The sequence below is a fragment of the Hypanus sabinus genome, chromosome 9 (assembly GCF_030144855.1).
Source record: "Hypanus sabinus isolate sHypSab1 chromosome 9, sHypSab1.hap1, whole genome shotgun sequence".
NCBI classification, from domain to species: Eukaryota; Metazoa; Chordata; class Chondrichthyes; order Myliobatiformes; family Dasyatidae; genus Hypanus; species Hypanus sabinus.
Genome location: NC_082714.1, coordinates 95,490,097 through 95,505,774, shown reverse-complemented (window position 1 = coordinate 95,505,774; position 15,678 = coordinate 95,490,097). Strand labels below are relative to the sequence as shown.

Genomic DNA, 15,678 nt, shown 5'->3' with positions numbered 1-15,678 from the left:
GGGCAAGGTGTCAGTCCAGGCTTCAGGTATTGAGAAGTGTGATAGCTTGGGGGAAGAAACTGTTACTTAGTCTGGTCGTGAGAGCCCGAATGCTTCGGAGCTTTTTCCCAGACGACAGGAGGGAGAAGAGATTGTATGAGGGGTGCATGGGGTCCTTCTTAATGCTGTTTCCTTTGTGGATGCAGCGTGTAGTGTAAATGTCCGTGATGGCGGGAAGAGATACCCCGATGATCTTCTCAGCTGACCTCACTATCCGCTTCAGGGTCTTGCAATCTGATATGGTGCAATTTCCAAACCAGGCAGTGATGCAGCTGCTCAGGATGCTCTCAATACAACCCCTGTAGAATGTGATGAGGATGGGGGGTGGGAGATGGACTTTCCTCAGCCTTAGCAGAAAGTAGAGATGCTGCTGGGCTTTCTTTGCAACAGAGCTGGTGTTGAGGGACCAGGTGAGATTCTCTGTTAGGTGAACACCAAGAAATTTGGTGCTCTTTACGATCTCTACCGAGGAGCCACTATGTGTGTGATGTGATGGTGCAGAGGAAGCTTCACAATGTGTCATGGGACAGTGCACAGGGAACGTGTACGTGTGTGTGTGTGACGGTGCAGAGGGATCTTCATTGTGTGCTTGATGGGACGGTGTAGCGAGAGTGTATGTGTGTGTGTCCTGGGTCAGTACAGAAGGAGTTTCACCGTATGCCGTATGTGTGAGATGACGGTGTAGAGTGAGCTTTTTTTTTGTGAAGTGGACGTGCAGAGGGAGTTTCACAATGTGGAGCAGCATCCGTTGAAATTATTTCATGCTTCCCGACCTGCTGAGTTCATCCAGCTTGTTTGTATGTGTTGATTTGACTACAGCATCTGCAGTATACTTTTAGCTTCACAATGTGTCTTCGGCAATGCCTAGGGAACGTGTGAGATAGGCCGGTGCTGAGGGAGCTTCACTGTGTACGATGGGACAGTAAAGAGGGATCTTCTCTGTGCGTTTGGACAGTACTCACGGAGCGTGATAAGATGGTGTAGAGGGAACTTTACTATGTGTGATGGGACGGTGCTTCGAGATCCCTGCTCCCCACCATACCCAAGCTGTGAACGATGTCGTAGTGCTCTACTGCGCCGCCTGGCGTACGAGTGGGCGGTCCTCCAAGCTGGAGAGTCGAGCGCGAGTATGTCGATGCCAGGCCTGGTCTGAGCGGGAGCGGAAAGTCCTCCAGTCCGGTGAACCGAGCGCGAGCGGGTCGATGCCAGCCCTGGTCTGAGCGGGAGTGGAAAGTCCTCCAGGCCAGCGAACCGAGCACGAGCGGGTCGATGCCAACCCGGGCCTGAGTGCGAGCGCGGTACCGGGAGCGGGAGAACGGGGCGGCCCCGAGCGGCCGCGACATGTCGATGATCAACCACCAGCGGGACTACAAGGCCGGGGATTTGGTGTTCGCCAAGATGAAGGGCTACCCACACTGGCCGGCCCGGGTGAGGGAGAGGGCGCGGGCGGTGGGCCGAGGGAGCGGGACGGTGATCGCGGGGGAGGTGCGGTGGTGGGGGGAGGGGAGGGGGCGTGAGGAGGGGTGGAGGGAGTCGGGGTCACGTGTGCCGGAGGGTCACGTGGGTGTTGTGGTCACATGTTTTGGGTGTTGGGTCGGTGGGTAGGAGACACAATTTTTGGGTGTGAAGGAGTCATATTGGGGTCGGGGTTATAGGGTGGGTATGTGTGGGACGGAGCCAGGCATGTTAGGTTGTGTTGGTCGGTGGGTGGGTGGATGGAATGGACAGCGAGGAGATGTTATACTGTTTATATTAAGAGGTAAGGGATCACAATGTGAGGTGTGGGTTGACCTAGGATCACAGGAGTAATATGTTGGAAGGCAGAGTAGGGACATTGGAATGGAGGGCGTCTTGTTGGAGGACTATTTTAGGTGGACAGGAGTATTAGATTGGGAACTAATGGATGATCTGAGATGATGTGGAGGAGCGATGTGCAGGGTGGTACAATGGGTTGAAGGGGCTTGAGGCACCGTGGTGGGGCCTGTATGAGCATGGTGGTGTACACAGGTGGCTGTGCGTCTGGTGTAGGAATGGGTTTCGTGGGGTAGGGAGAGGAACGAGCAAGAGTGAACAGAAGCAATTTAGTAACTGGGAAGAGAGATGGTGGGATAAAGGATCATGATGGGTGATGTGGGGTGTCAGATGGGTCCAGGGTGGGGTAATACATTGGGGAAGGTTTGGCAGGGGGTATGTTGGGAAATGGGATGGTCTTTGTGGGATTTGGGTAGTTGTGTCCATGACTGTAGGTTCTTGTCCCTGTGTCTCAAATGGGACGAGGTTGAGTTGTGTTTTATTGTGAAGAGAGAAATGACTAACAGTGTGGGGGCTGATACTATGTGTGAATGGGCGCATATGTTATACTACATGCCCAGATAGAGAGAGAGAGAGAGAGACGAAAGGACTCTTAATTGGTTCTGTGGATAAACTAGATGTATATGATGGTGTATCCTCCACCTTACACGCCATCCTGATTGAGAAATGTATCGCCGTCCCTTCATTGGCAATGTTGTAAATCCTGGAACTGCCCCTCCACAGCTCCGTGGGAGCATCTTCACCAGAAGGATATCGAGAGCTGTATGGAGGGGCCAGCATAGATATGCTGGGCCAAAAGGCCTGATTCTGTTCCTCTATGAGATCAACCTCAGAGGTGATGCTCGCTCCTCTGGATGTTCTCCCCCACCCCCCCACCCAAGGCAGCTCATCCTTACCTTCTCGAGGGGCAGTTAGGAGTGAGCAGTGTTGAGCTTGCCCATAATGTCCAGATCTGAGATGTTTACAGACACACACAGGTAGAGGTTGCGAAGGTGTTTGTTTGCTTGCAGATGTAGCGCCGACTGAGCTCTTCCCGGGCCACTGGCCTAATCACAGGACAATTCACAGTGACCAGCTAACCAACTAGCTGGTACATTGGTCTCTGCTGAAACAGTGGTGTGGGATCAGAAAGAATTGGCACTGTGTCGTGTGCAGCTTTAGGTTCACCATACTGGGTTAGGTGGGGGGGGGGGGTGGAATGCTCAGTGTGCATCCCCTTGTAACCGAAGAAGTGGTTTAGTGTCACCCTCTGAACATGCAATCAAAAATTTTAAAGGAGGTGCTATGCTAAGGGAGGGGTGGTACTTAGGGAGGATCACACTTTGGATGGGGTGGGGCTAAGAGAGGGTGACACTGGGGAGGAACAGGTGTGAGTGAGGGTTACACTGTGTGGGGGGGATGGGAGTGAGGGAGGGTCATACCGTGAGGGGGGATGGGAGTGAGGGAGGTGCTGTGCTGATGTAGGTCCACCCTGTGGGAGGTGTTAGTTTCTAGTGATGCATTAAGGAATGGCCACCTTGTTGAGTGTTTGTGCAGAATACTGCAGTCTCTTTCAGTTTTGTGGTGGGGATGTTCTCCCCATTGTCCTTTAATTCCCCATCTAATGCTGTGTGGACTGTATGTCTAATTGCATCATATTGGTGGGATCTTGCTGTGTGAAGATAATCCCTAATAACAATAACTGTGCCTCGTGCACTTTAGTGGCTCTGGGACGTCCCGTAGTTGTGAAAAGTTCTATAAGGAAAACCTTTCTCCCTCAGTGAGGAGTGGTACATTGGGCAGGTATGCAGAGGGCAATTATACATGGGAGAGACAGTGAGAGGATTGGTGTCACTTGGGAGAAGGTGGTAAGGGGAGATAACACATTGTTACAGGGAAGGGAAACATTTCATATATCTATATGTGTGTGTGTGTGTATATATATATATATTTGGTTTGAATGCTCTTAAGCATGTTACTGAGTCATGGCCAGGCGTAACTCTGCTTTTAAAGTAAAAATCCACCATTATGAAATGAAATCCACAAGTATTAGGTTACAAATATGTATTGGGGCAACTGCACAGGATCGGGAAAAGCCACAGTAAATTATAAATTCAGCCAGCTCCAACCTGGGCACTCGCCTCCCCAGCATCGAGGCCACCTTTAAAAGGCGATGCCTCAAAAAGTCGGCATCCATCATTAAGGTCCCCTATCACCCAGGACATGCTTGCTTCTCGTTGCTACCATCAGGGAGGAGATACAGGAGTCTGAAAACACACACTCAATGTTTCAGAAGCTTCTTCCCTTCCTCCATCAGATTTCTGAATGAATAGTGAACCCATGAATGCTACTTAACTATTTTTGCTCTCTTTGCATTACTTAATTTATAGTTTTATGTATATTTTGTATTGAAAGTTGAATTTTTATAATTATGTATCGCATTGCTGCCTCAAAACAACAAATGTCATGACATTTAAACCTGATTCTGATTCGAAACTGATTAAATAAGACTTAAAAATTACTTTTGACAAAACTGGACTTGAGGTGGGTAAAGCAGCCCATTGCTGAACTTGACTTCAGGCAAAGCCCCATGTTTTAGCTGTCGTTTGTCATCCCACTCACATCACCACCCTGTTCTTCCCATTTGCTGGTCCTGGTTTGAACTGCTGTGAGGTTCTTTGGAGCAGCAGAGATCTCATCTATTCCTTGGAAGTCAAGTCCTGTTCTTGCTTTCAAATCTACTGCTGTTGAGAGTTATCATGGGCCACATTGTCCCTGTGTTGACTCTTCCAGTGGCCCCACCCCCCGCATCCCATTTCATACCCTCGTCCCATCCTTTGCCAATCAATTATATTCCCTTCTGATGCTTCTCCTGTGTCATTTGAAAATTTCCAGGCAACACCTTCCAGATTTCAACTTACTAAGTTTAAGAAAAAAAATCTCTTTTTGCCCGTCTTTTGCAAGTAATCCGTGTCGTCTGGCTCCTGAATCATTTGGATGTAGAAACTGTTGCTCCTCATTTACTTGCATTGCTAACCAGAGGAAAGTCACAGTGGTCGGGACTCTGGCACTCAGTCTACCTCTGTGACTCATACGGGAAGGGAGAAGAACAGGCACGCTGTGGTGATAAGGGATTTGTTAGGGGAGCGGACGGGAGATTCTGTGGGAGAGAACAAGATGGTTTGTTGCCTCTCAGGTACCAGTGTCCGGGATGTCTCGGATCGAGTCTTCAGCATTCTTAGTGGGAGGGTGAACAGCCAGAAGACATGGTCCATGTCGGTACCAATAATATGGGTAGGAAGAGTGACAAGGTTCTGCATATCGAGTTTGGGGAGTTAGGTGATAAGTTAAAGGGCAGGGCCTTCAGGGTTGAGATCTCAGGATTGTTACTCATGCCATATGCTAGTGAGACTAGAACTAGGAAAATTATAAAGTTTAATACGTGGCTGAGGAGTTGGTGTAGGATGAAGGGAATATTGGGTTCTCTTCCAGGGAAGGTGGGATCTATACAGAAGGGACAGTTTGCACCTGAACTGGAGGGAAACTAATATCCTAGCGGGAAAGTTAATGCTGCATGAAGGGGTTTAAACTAGAGTTGCAGGAGAATTGGAACCAGACTACGAGAAAGGTTAGTGTGGCAGTTATGGAGGCAGATGTTGGGAAGACCTCGGACAAAGTCAGGAATCAAAAGGTTGAGCGTGGTGCAACAAAATCTAAAAGGACTGAAGGTGTTGTATCCAAATGTGTGCAATATATGGAATAAGGTAGATGAATTTGCAGTACGGTTGTAGATTGGCAGGTTTGATGTTGTAGGCATCACGGAATCATGGCTGAATGATTATAGCTGGGAGCTTAATATCCAAGGATACACATTGTATTGAAAAGACAGGCAGGAAGGCAGAGGGGTGGCGTTGCTCCATAAAAAATGAAATCAAATCATTAGAAGTGACATAGGGTCAGAGGTATTGACTCTTTGTGGATAGAGCTAAGGGACTGTAAGGGTAAAAAGACCCTGATGGGAGTTGTATACAAACCCCCAAATAGTAGTAAGGATGTGGCCTACAAATTGCAATGGGAGATAGAAGATGCATGCCAAAAGGGCAATGTTACAGTAGTCATAGGGGACTTCAATATGCAGGTAGATTGGGAAAATCAGGTTGGGGCTAGATTATAGGAGGGGGAATTTCTAGAGTACCTATAAGATGGCTTTTTAGAGCAGCTCGTGGTTGAGCCCACTAGAGCATCAGCTATTCTGGATTGGTGTTGTGCAATGAACCAGGATTGATTAGAGAGTTTAAAGTAAAAGAACCCTTCGGGGGGGGGGGGGGGTAAGTGATTATAATATGATCGAATTCACCTTGAAATTTGAGGAGAAGCTCGTCAGATGTATCAGTATGACAGTGGAGTAAAAGGAATTACAGATGGATGAGAGAGGAGTTGGCCAGAATTAGTTGGAAAAGAACACTGGCAGGGATGACGGCAGAGTAGTAATGGCTGGAACTTCTGGAAGCACAGGATATATATATCTCAAAGAGAAAGAAGCATTATAAAGGAAGGAGGAAACAACATAGCTAATGAGAAGTCAAAGCCAACATAAGACCCAAAAAGAGGGCATATAATAGGGCAAAAATTAGTGGGAAGTTAGAGGATTAGGAAGCTTTTAAAAACCAACAGAAGGCAGCTGAAGAAGTTATTAAGAAGGTAAAGATGGAATACGAATGTAAGCTAGCCAATAATATTAAAGAGGATACCAAAGGTTTCTTCAGATACATAAAGTGTAAAAAGTGAGAGTGGTTTCCGGACTTCTGGAAAACGGTAGTAATGGGGGACGACAAAATAGCGGATGAAATGAGTCAGTATGTTACATCTGTCTTCACTGTGCAAGACACAAGCAGTACAGTGGAAATTTCAGGTGATGGGGTGTGAAGTTACTATAACTAGAGAGAAGGTTCTTGGGAAACTGAAAAAAATCTGAAGATAGACAAGTCACCAGTACCAGATGGTGTACACCCCAGAGTTCTGAAAGAGCTAGCTGAAGAGATTGTGGAGGCATTAGTAATTATCTTTTAAGAATCACTAGATTCTGGAGACTGGAAAATTGTAAATGCCCCTCCACTCTAAGAAGGGAGAGAGGCAGAAGAAAGGAAACTATAGGCCAGTTAGTCTGACCACAGTGGCTGGGAAGATGTTGGAGTTGATTATTAAAGATGAGGCCATGGTCAGCATGGTTTCCTTAAGGAAAACCTGACAAATCTGTTGGAATTCTTCAAAAAAGTAACAAGCAGGATAGACAAAGGAGAATCAGTTGATGTTTTGTATTTGGATTTTCAAGATGCCTTTCACAAGGCGCCACACTTGAGACTGCTTAACAAGCTACAAGTCCGTGGTATTACAGGGAAGATTCTAGCATGGATAAACCAGTGGCTGATTGGCAAGAAGCAAAGTGTGAGAATAAAGGGAGCCTTTTCTGACTGCTGGTGTTTCACAGGGGTCTATGTTGGGACTGATTCTTCTTATGTTATATATGTCAGTGATTTGGATGATGGAATTGATGTCTTTGTTGTAAAGTTTGCAGACGATATGAAGATAGCTGGAGGGGCAGGTAGTTTTGAGGAAGGACAGACAGTTTAAGAGAATTGGCAAAGAAATGACAGCTGGAACACTGTCAGGAAGTGTGTGGTCATGCAAGGTGATAGAAGAAATGAAAGGGTTAACTCATTTCTAAATGGAGAGAAAATACAAAAAACTGAGATGCAAAAGGAATCTTCATTTCAAGAGGATTAGAATATAAAAGTAAGGATGTTACGTTGAGACTTTGTAAAGCACTGGTGAGGCCTCACTTGGGGTATTGTGAGCAGGCTTGGGCCCCTTATCCTTAGAAAGGATATGCTGAAATCGGAGAGGGTTCAAAGGATGTTAACACAAATGATTCCAGGGTTGGTTGGCTTGTCATATGAAGAGCATTTGATAGTTCTGGGCCTGTATTGACTGAAATTCAGAAGAATGAAGGGTAAAGCTATAGAATGGTGAAAGGCCTTGATAGAGTGGATGTGAAGTTGATGCTTCCTATGGTGGGAGAGTTTCAGACCAAAAGACACAGACTCAGAATAGAGGGGTATCCTTTTAGAATGGAGATGAGGAGCAATTTCTTTAGCCAGGGAGTGGCGAATCTGTGGAATCCTTTGCCACAGGTAGATGTGGAGGCTAATTCTGTATGGATATTTAACTTGGGCATGAAGGGATACAGGGAGAAGGCAGGATATTGGGGCTGAGAGGAAAATTGGATCAGCCATGATGAAATGGCGGAGCAGACTCGAAGTACCAAATGGCCTGATTCTTCTCCTATATTCTATTGTCTAAATGAATCCATTAAATCTCCACTTAACCTCGTGTTTTTGTTTGTAAGTAAAACAAATCCTAGCTTCTTCACCCTTCCTACAAAACTGAAATACTTCCTTCAATACATGGTGGCCATTCAATCTGTTTTGCTAATGCTAGCTCCCAGTGGAGGAAATCCCTCAGTTCCATCGTTGGCATTGGAATTGGTTTATCATTGTCATATGTACCAGGATTCAGTGAAAAGCATGATTTACGTAATCTCTATACAGATCAAGTGGGTTGAACTAGAACAAGTTAAAACAAAAATAATGCAGAATAAAGTGTTACAGCTACAGAAAAAGTGCAGTGCAAGTAAACCTGAAAGATTATAATAAGGTAGATTGAGAGGTTAAGAGTCCATCTTATCATATTAGGAACCATTCCATATTCTTAATTACCTCATGTTTAACTATAGACAGGATGATGGAGCATATCACTCCTGTCCTAGTTACACTGCATTGGCTTCCTGTATCTTAGAATTGATTTTAAAGTTCTCTTGTTTTTAAAGCTCTGTCTGGGACCAGAGTACATCACAAATCAATTTTGTTTTATAACCCTGCTTGAGCTCTCAGGTTATCTTCTGCTGGTTTCTTACTTTAAAAAAAAATCTCCCTCAAAAGATAATTGGCAGGTTAGCTCTTTCAAACCATGCTCCTGAACTGTAGAACTCAATACGTGTGTCCCCCTCCTTACAAATGTAGAGCATTCCTATGAAACCTTTCTTAAGTCGAAATGGCGTAAAGCAAAGAACCATTAATTTAATAGGGAAAAATTTTCTTAAAAGCGAAAATCCTCATTGTAACGTGAAAACAGGTTACTAATGTAGGTCTTTTGTAAAAGTGAAGTGGCGTAAAGCAAACATTTGTAAAGCGGGGGGGGGGGGGGCACCTGTACCTGAAACTGTTAAGGGCTGCAGGCTCAGTTGACACTTTTAAGTGCCAGCTCAAAACCCATTTTCTTTAAACTAACATAATTTTGTCTTTTATTTTCATATTTGCAATTTATCCCATTGTAAAGCACGCTGAACTACACTGTATGATAAGTAAACACAAAGTACACTGCAGATGCTGTGGTCAAATCTACACGTACAAACAAGCTGGATGAACTCATCAGGTCGTGCAGCATCCATTGAAAGGATGGCTCCTTTCAGCGGATGCTGCCTGACCTGCTGAGTTCATCCAGCTTGTTTGTACTGTATGATAAGTGCCTGATAAATAAGTTAATATATATTTTTATTTTTTCTCAGCTCAAGCTGGTAAAACCTGAGATAGGGGCATAGCCATGCACACTCATTTCTCAATTGCTAGGAACTTTCATACAGTTCTAATAATGTGGCTATCTGGAGATTTACATAAATATTACTGTGTGGGCCTAATTGATTATGTTATTGTGTAGTGACTTTGGGATGATGCCAATTGTAGATATTGCTATTGGGACAATGTATCCCCTGTTCTTGTTCCATAGTCTTTTAATTTCCTCTTTTAGTTCAGCATATTTCTGATATTTTTTACTTATTGGTTTCTGTACATTGTGTGTGTTTGGAATGGCTATATTTATTAAGTAAATTGTTCTTGCTTGTTTATCCTGTAATATTATATCTGGACGGTTGTTATGGATTGTCCTGTCTGTAATAGTGGATTGGCTGTAATATAATTTGTAGTACTCTGACTCTAATACTGGATCAGGCTTCAGATATAGTGTCTTTTATGAGTTTGTATTTTAAAGCAATATTTTGGTGAATGATGTTAGCCAGTTGATTGTGCCTGTGTAATTAATTAGATTGATTTAACTTGCTGCAGGATCCTGTAAGGGTGTTGGATTGCTTCTGATTTCTCTTGGCTTCTGCATTCTTGAATCTGTTGCTCTTTTATGTAGTATTTTTGATTTTCTTGTGTTCGCTACCTGGTCCTGTATTGCCACAAGGTACCCTTCTGTGTCTGGTACACTAAGCCAGGCATTTGATGCTTCCTTGTTGGCATCTGGTGTGCTCAGATTGTGGCGATGACTTCCATGAAGGGTCACGCTGTTCCAGTGGTTAACTTCTTCATTTTTCTGGATTATGCTTTCACTTAAGTTTAGGGCTATGTACTTCTTATCAGAATTGCACATGGTCATGTGGTGTGCTAAATCCTGTTTTTGTTGATGAAAATATATCCTTAGAAGTTTTATCTGACTGTTGTGTAATTTTTTGTCCATTAATCCTCTTCCTCCTTCTGTCCGAGGCAGTGTTAATCTGAGTGTGTTCCAGTGTATATAATATTTTCTAAACTTGTCATTTCTATTCTTATTTTTCATTGTAGATTTTCCAGATCAGTTTCAGACCATGATAGTGTAACAAAAGTGTTTATTGGCTTTGTTGTATTTTTACTATTGAGCTCTGTTTGGCAGATTTTCTTAAAATTCTGTCAAAAATTTTCCCTTTATTGCACTATGATCTATTTTCATTGGTTGTTAAAATCCCAGGTACTTGTATGTTTCATATTCATCCAGCAGTTGTACTCTATCTGTTACTCTCTTTTATATTCTGCTAGCTCTGTGCCTCTTTCTTTATGTTTAATGTTTAGCACTTATCTAGTCCAAAGTTCATTTATATCTTTGGAGAATAGTTCTAATATTTGAATTAATTGCTTTAGGTTTATTGATGGAAGGAGTGTATAATTTGAAATTGTCCATGTGTAGAAGACCTGTCAAAGTCTAATTTGTTTGGTTGTTTCTGATTTCATTTCATCCAATTCAGTAAATTAGAGAACAGGTTTAAAATTAGACAAAACTATTGTGGGCTGAGGGAGTCACCCTGGAAGTCAAACTTTTGGTTGTTAATAGATAGGGTGATTATAGTATGCCAATGCTTCATCAGACGGTGTAGGAATTTCACAAGATTTAGATGTAATTGAGACATATTAAGATCTCCAATTACCAATAATGTGAGACAATGCTTTTTGGTAGACAATATAACAACATGAAAAATTTCTATTTTTCCACCAGGCTTGATTTAGAATCTTATTATTATTATTATTATTATTATTATTATTATTATTATTTTTATAGCTTTATTTTTTTCTCAGCTCAAGCTGGTAAAACCTGAAGTACAGACGTAGCCAAGCATGTTCATTTGTCATTTGCTAGGAACTTTTGGACTATTCCAGTGGTGTTTAGTTTAGTGGATTTCTGGAGATTTACATAAATATTGCTATATGCACCGAATTGTTTAATTCTATTGTGTTGTGACTTTGGGATGATACCAGTTGTAGATACTGCTATCGGGACAATGTATACCCTGTTCAGTTTCCTCCTCTAATTCGTCATATGCTTTTCACGTACTGATTTCTGTATGTTAATGTGTGTTTAGTATGGCTATATCTATGAAGTTTTCTTGCTTGCTTATCCTGTGTAATTGCAGGATTCAGGAGACTAGATCTAGGGGACTAGCCTCAAAATTTGGGGGAATAAATTTAGGATGGAGATGAGGACGAATTGCTTATCCCAAAGAGTGGTGAGTCAGTGGAATTCTCTGCCCAATGAGGCTGCCTCAGTAAATATATTTAAGACCAGCTTAGATAGATTTTTGCATAGTAGGAGAATTAAGGGTTATGGGGAAAAGGCAGGTAGGTGGAGATGAGGCCATGTCCAGATCAGCTATGACCTTATCGAATGGTGGGGCAGGCTTGATGGGCCAGATGGCCTATTCCTGCTTCTTATGTTCTTATTATATCCAGATGGTTATTGTGGGTTGTCCTAACTGTAATAATGCATCAGTTGTAATATAATTTGTAAGACTCTGACTCTAAAACTGGATCAGGTTTGTATTTATGGTGTCTTTTATGGGTTACTTTATGATGATGATTACTGTTGTTATTACAGCTGGATAGAAGATGTTCTTGAGCCTGGTGGTACCTGCTTTCAGGGTTTTGTATCTTCTGCCTTTTGGGAGAGGGCTGAAAAGAGATTGGGTGAGTGGGGTCTTTGACTGGCTGCATTACTGAGGCAGTGGGAAGTGTAGACAGAGTCCATGGAGGGGATGCTGTTTCTGTGATGTGTGAGCTGTGTCCATTACTCTCTACGGTTTTCATTGTAGAGCATTTGATAAATCAACTCTTTTTTTCTACTTTTGTCCTTTTGCTGCTTACCTGCACTAACAGTGGCTAGTTAACCTCCCGGCATGTCTTTGGGAAGTGTGAGGAAACTGCAGTGGTGGAGAGGATGTGCAAACTCCACACAGAAAGCATCCAGGGATCAATGCTGTAGCACCATTGTTCTTGTTTTCCTAAATCTGAATCGCTACGTTCATGAACAAAATGGGCAGGGCTTTCTCATGGAGCTTAGGGCCCTGGAGATGTTGTAGAGTGCTATAGTTCTCTGTACGTGCAACACAAGATTGTGAAGAAGCTGTTTGGTACATGGGCTTTCAATCAGGACGTTGAATGTGGGATATGTGGTATGTAGCAGATATATAAGACATTGGCGTTAGTAACATTGCACTTGGAGTCTTGGCCTGAATGTTGACTTTTTATCCCTCTCCATAGACGCTGTCTGACTTGCTGAGTTCCTCCAGCATTTGGTCTGTGTTGCTCTGAATTTCCAGCATCTGCAGAATCTTCTGAGTTTATGACTTGGATATGTGTTCAGTTTTCGTTAACATGTCATTATAGGAAAGATGCAGAAGAGATTTCTGAGAATGTTGCCGTGTCTTGAGTCCGACAATTGGAGATCGTGGGTTAAGGGTGAAAGGTGCTATGTTAAAGGGGACCATGAGGGGGAAATTCTTCACTCAGAGGATGGTGAGATTGTGAAACAAGCTGCCAGTGCAGGTGGTGGATGTGATTTCAGTTTCAACATTTAAGATTGGATTGGTGCATACATGGGAGGGATACGGAGGTCGATGGGATGGGACTAGGCAGTCTCAATGGTGCATAGACTAGATGGGCTGAAGGGGCTGTTTCTCTGCTGTAGTTTTCTCTGATTCTGTGACTTGAAGGACTGAGTTATCGACTGAGGACTTCATTCTTGGACCATAAAAGACTGAGGAAACTTGTAGAGGTGAAGAAAATCATGACGGCCATTGACAAGGGACCGGGCACAGTCTTTTTCCTGGCACCGGGAAATCAAAAGCTAGAAGACTTGGTATAAGGTGAGAGGAAAAGGATGTAGAAGGAGCCTGGACGACTTCTTTACCCAGAGGGTGGTGGGTATATAGAACAAGCTGCTAGTGGGCATGGTTGAGGCAGGTAACAACACCAAAGACACTTGGACAGCTGGCATCAGCTGATGAAATTTCCGGAGCCTGGCTGCATGTGGCTGGACACCCAGTGTCAGTAAAACGATAACTAGCTAAATTGTTTATGAAATTAGTGCAGAGGCTCATCTGCTTGTATTATAAATAATCTGAATTTGCGCAACGTTCAGTGTCCACACTGTATTTGTATCCTTTCCCATTACAGGGGCAGAGCCGTACTGGCACTGGCAGGTGATCTGTGTGTCAGTGGGTATCAAGGTGGAAGCCTGTAGTCGCACGAGAAAAGTGCTTGTCGATGTTGGGGGTCAAATATCTCAGCCCCTAAGACATCACTGTCCTTGGACTTACCATCTTACGCTGCTTTAGCTCAGTGGCGGTGACTGTGGAATTCATTGCTGTGGAGGACAAGTCATTGGGTGTACTTAAGGCAGCGATCGACAGGTTCTCGGTTGGTTGTGCTACTGATCAGATGGAGGTCAATCTGGAGCAATGTGAAGTGGAAGGTTGAACGTGAAGGTAGACTACAGGGTTATGGCAAGATTCTTATCAGTGTGGAGGAACAGAGGGATCTGGGGATCCATGACCATAGATCTCTCAAAGTTGCTGTGCAAGTTGACAGGGTGGTTAAGAATGTGTATGGTATGTTGGAGTTCATTAGTAGAGGGGTTGAGTTCAACAGCCGCAAGGGAATCTTGCAGCTCTATAAAGCTCCAGTTATACCACTTATACCACTTAGAATATTGTGTTCAGTTCTGGTCGCCTCATTAGAGGAGGGTATAGAAGAATTTAGCTGGATCAGACAGCAACACCTTATGAAGAAAGGTTGAGTGAACTAGGCCATTTCTGTTTTGTTAAGCAGGATGTGAAATGACTCAGTAGAAGGGTACAAGATGATATGCACAATAGACTGAGAGGATAGCCTGTAACTTTACCCAGGGTAAAAAGCCATCATTTTAAGATCAATGGAGGAAAGTGTTGGGGAGGAATTGTCAGAGGTAGTTTTTTTTACATAAAGAGTAATGGGTATGTGGAACACTATCTAAGAGACTTTTAGATAGACACGTGGATGGTAGAAAAATATGAGTTATTTGGGAAGGAGGGGTTAGATTGATGTTAGAGTAGATTAAAAGGTCTGCACAATATTGTGGGCTGAAGGGCCTGTGTTCTATGTGATGAGATTAAGGGTTATGGGGAGAAGATGCGAGGTGGGATTCAGAAAGATATAATCAGTGTGATTGAACGGTGGTACAAATTCAATGGGCCAAATGCCCTGGTTCTGCTCCTATAATATTAGTCACAGAGTAAGCAACATGGAAACTGCCCAGCTGGTGTGTGCCAGCCACAGCATTCTCCCTGCTACTCCCAGTTAACCACATTTGGCCCATAACCCTCCATGTGGCTGTCAATATGCCAATATACCTTACAGTCTTGTTCACCACCTTGTGTTCCTTTAGAAATGAGGGTGTTTGGTGGTTACTGCAAGGCACCGTTTAATCCCTAACCCCTCTGTAAACACAGCAGACTAGGCTGCATACCACAAGACCTGGATAACTTACAGGTAGGGGCTGATAGCTAACACTTGGCCCACAGAATATGTTTGACAGTGAGATCCCCCAGCAGGAGAGAGTAATCAGTTTCCCATTACTGTAACCAAGATCCCACCTTTGGTCACCAAGGGTCACCACTACCAAAGGTGGAACCGGACCAGCTACATAAAAACTGTCACGTCTCATTAATGGGGTTAGTGGCCCTCCAGCTTTTCGCTAAAGTGCAAGGGGGGGGGGGTGATGGAAATGAGATTCTGCAAATGGCTGGTACTTCAGAGCAACGCATACAAAATGCTGAAGGAACTCAGCAAGCAGGTCAGGCAGCATCTGTGGAGAGGAATAAACAATTAACATTTACAGCCAAGAGTCTTCATCATGGGATGCCCTTCACTTGTCTGGGTAAATGCAACTACAGCAGTAGTTGGGGCAACCCTTTGAATTACCATTACACGCACCATCCCAGCTCTATCTACTCACCTCCACTCTTAATGCCTGCTAGGAGCAAGGACAGCAGGCACAGGGGGTGTAGTTCCCCTTCATGCAGCTCCCCCTTTCCCCAACAGATACATTTTCATCAGGTCCAAATCCGGCTAGTTCCACATGGGCAATCTCGCCAGAAGGAGCAGAATGGGCACAGCACGCTGCCAGTTAGTGCTGGACACGTAATGCCCGTCTCAACATGTGGTGTCC

The 15,678-nt window shown here is 44.0% G+C and overlaps 1 protein-coding gene across 1 annotated transcript in view; it reads left to right on the top strand.

Moving 5' to 3' along the window:
• The first annotated feature begins 1,233 nt into the window (after positions 1 to 1,233).
• LOC132399658 (hepatoma-derived growth factor-like) overlaps positions 1,234 to 15,678 on the top strand; it is a 36,284-nt gene continuing 21,839 nt past the window's right edge. Inside the window, exon 1 of the mRNA XM_059980292.1 lies at positions 1,234 to 1,467. Within this exon, the coding sequence (XP_059836275.1) occupies positions 1,381 to 1,467 (87 nt within the window). The 5' untranslated portion in view covers positions 1,234 to 1,380. The remainder of the gene's footprint in view (positions 1,468 to 15,678) is intronic.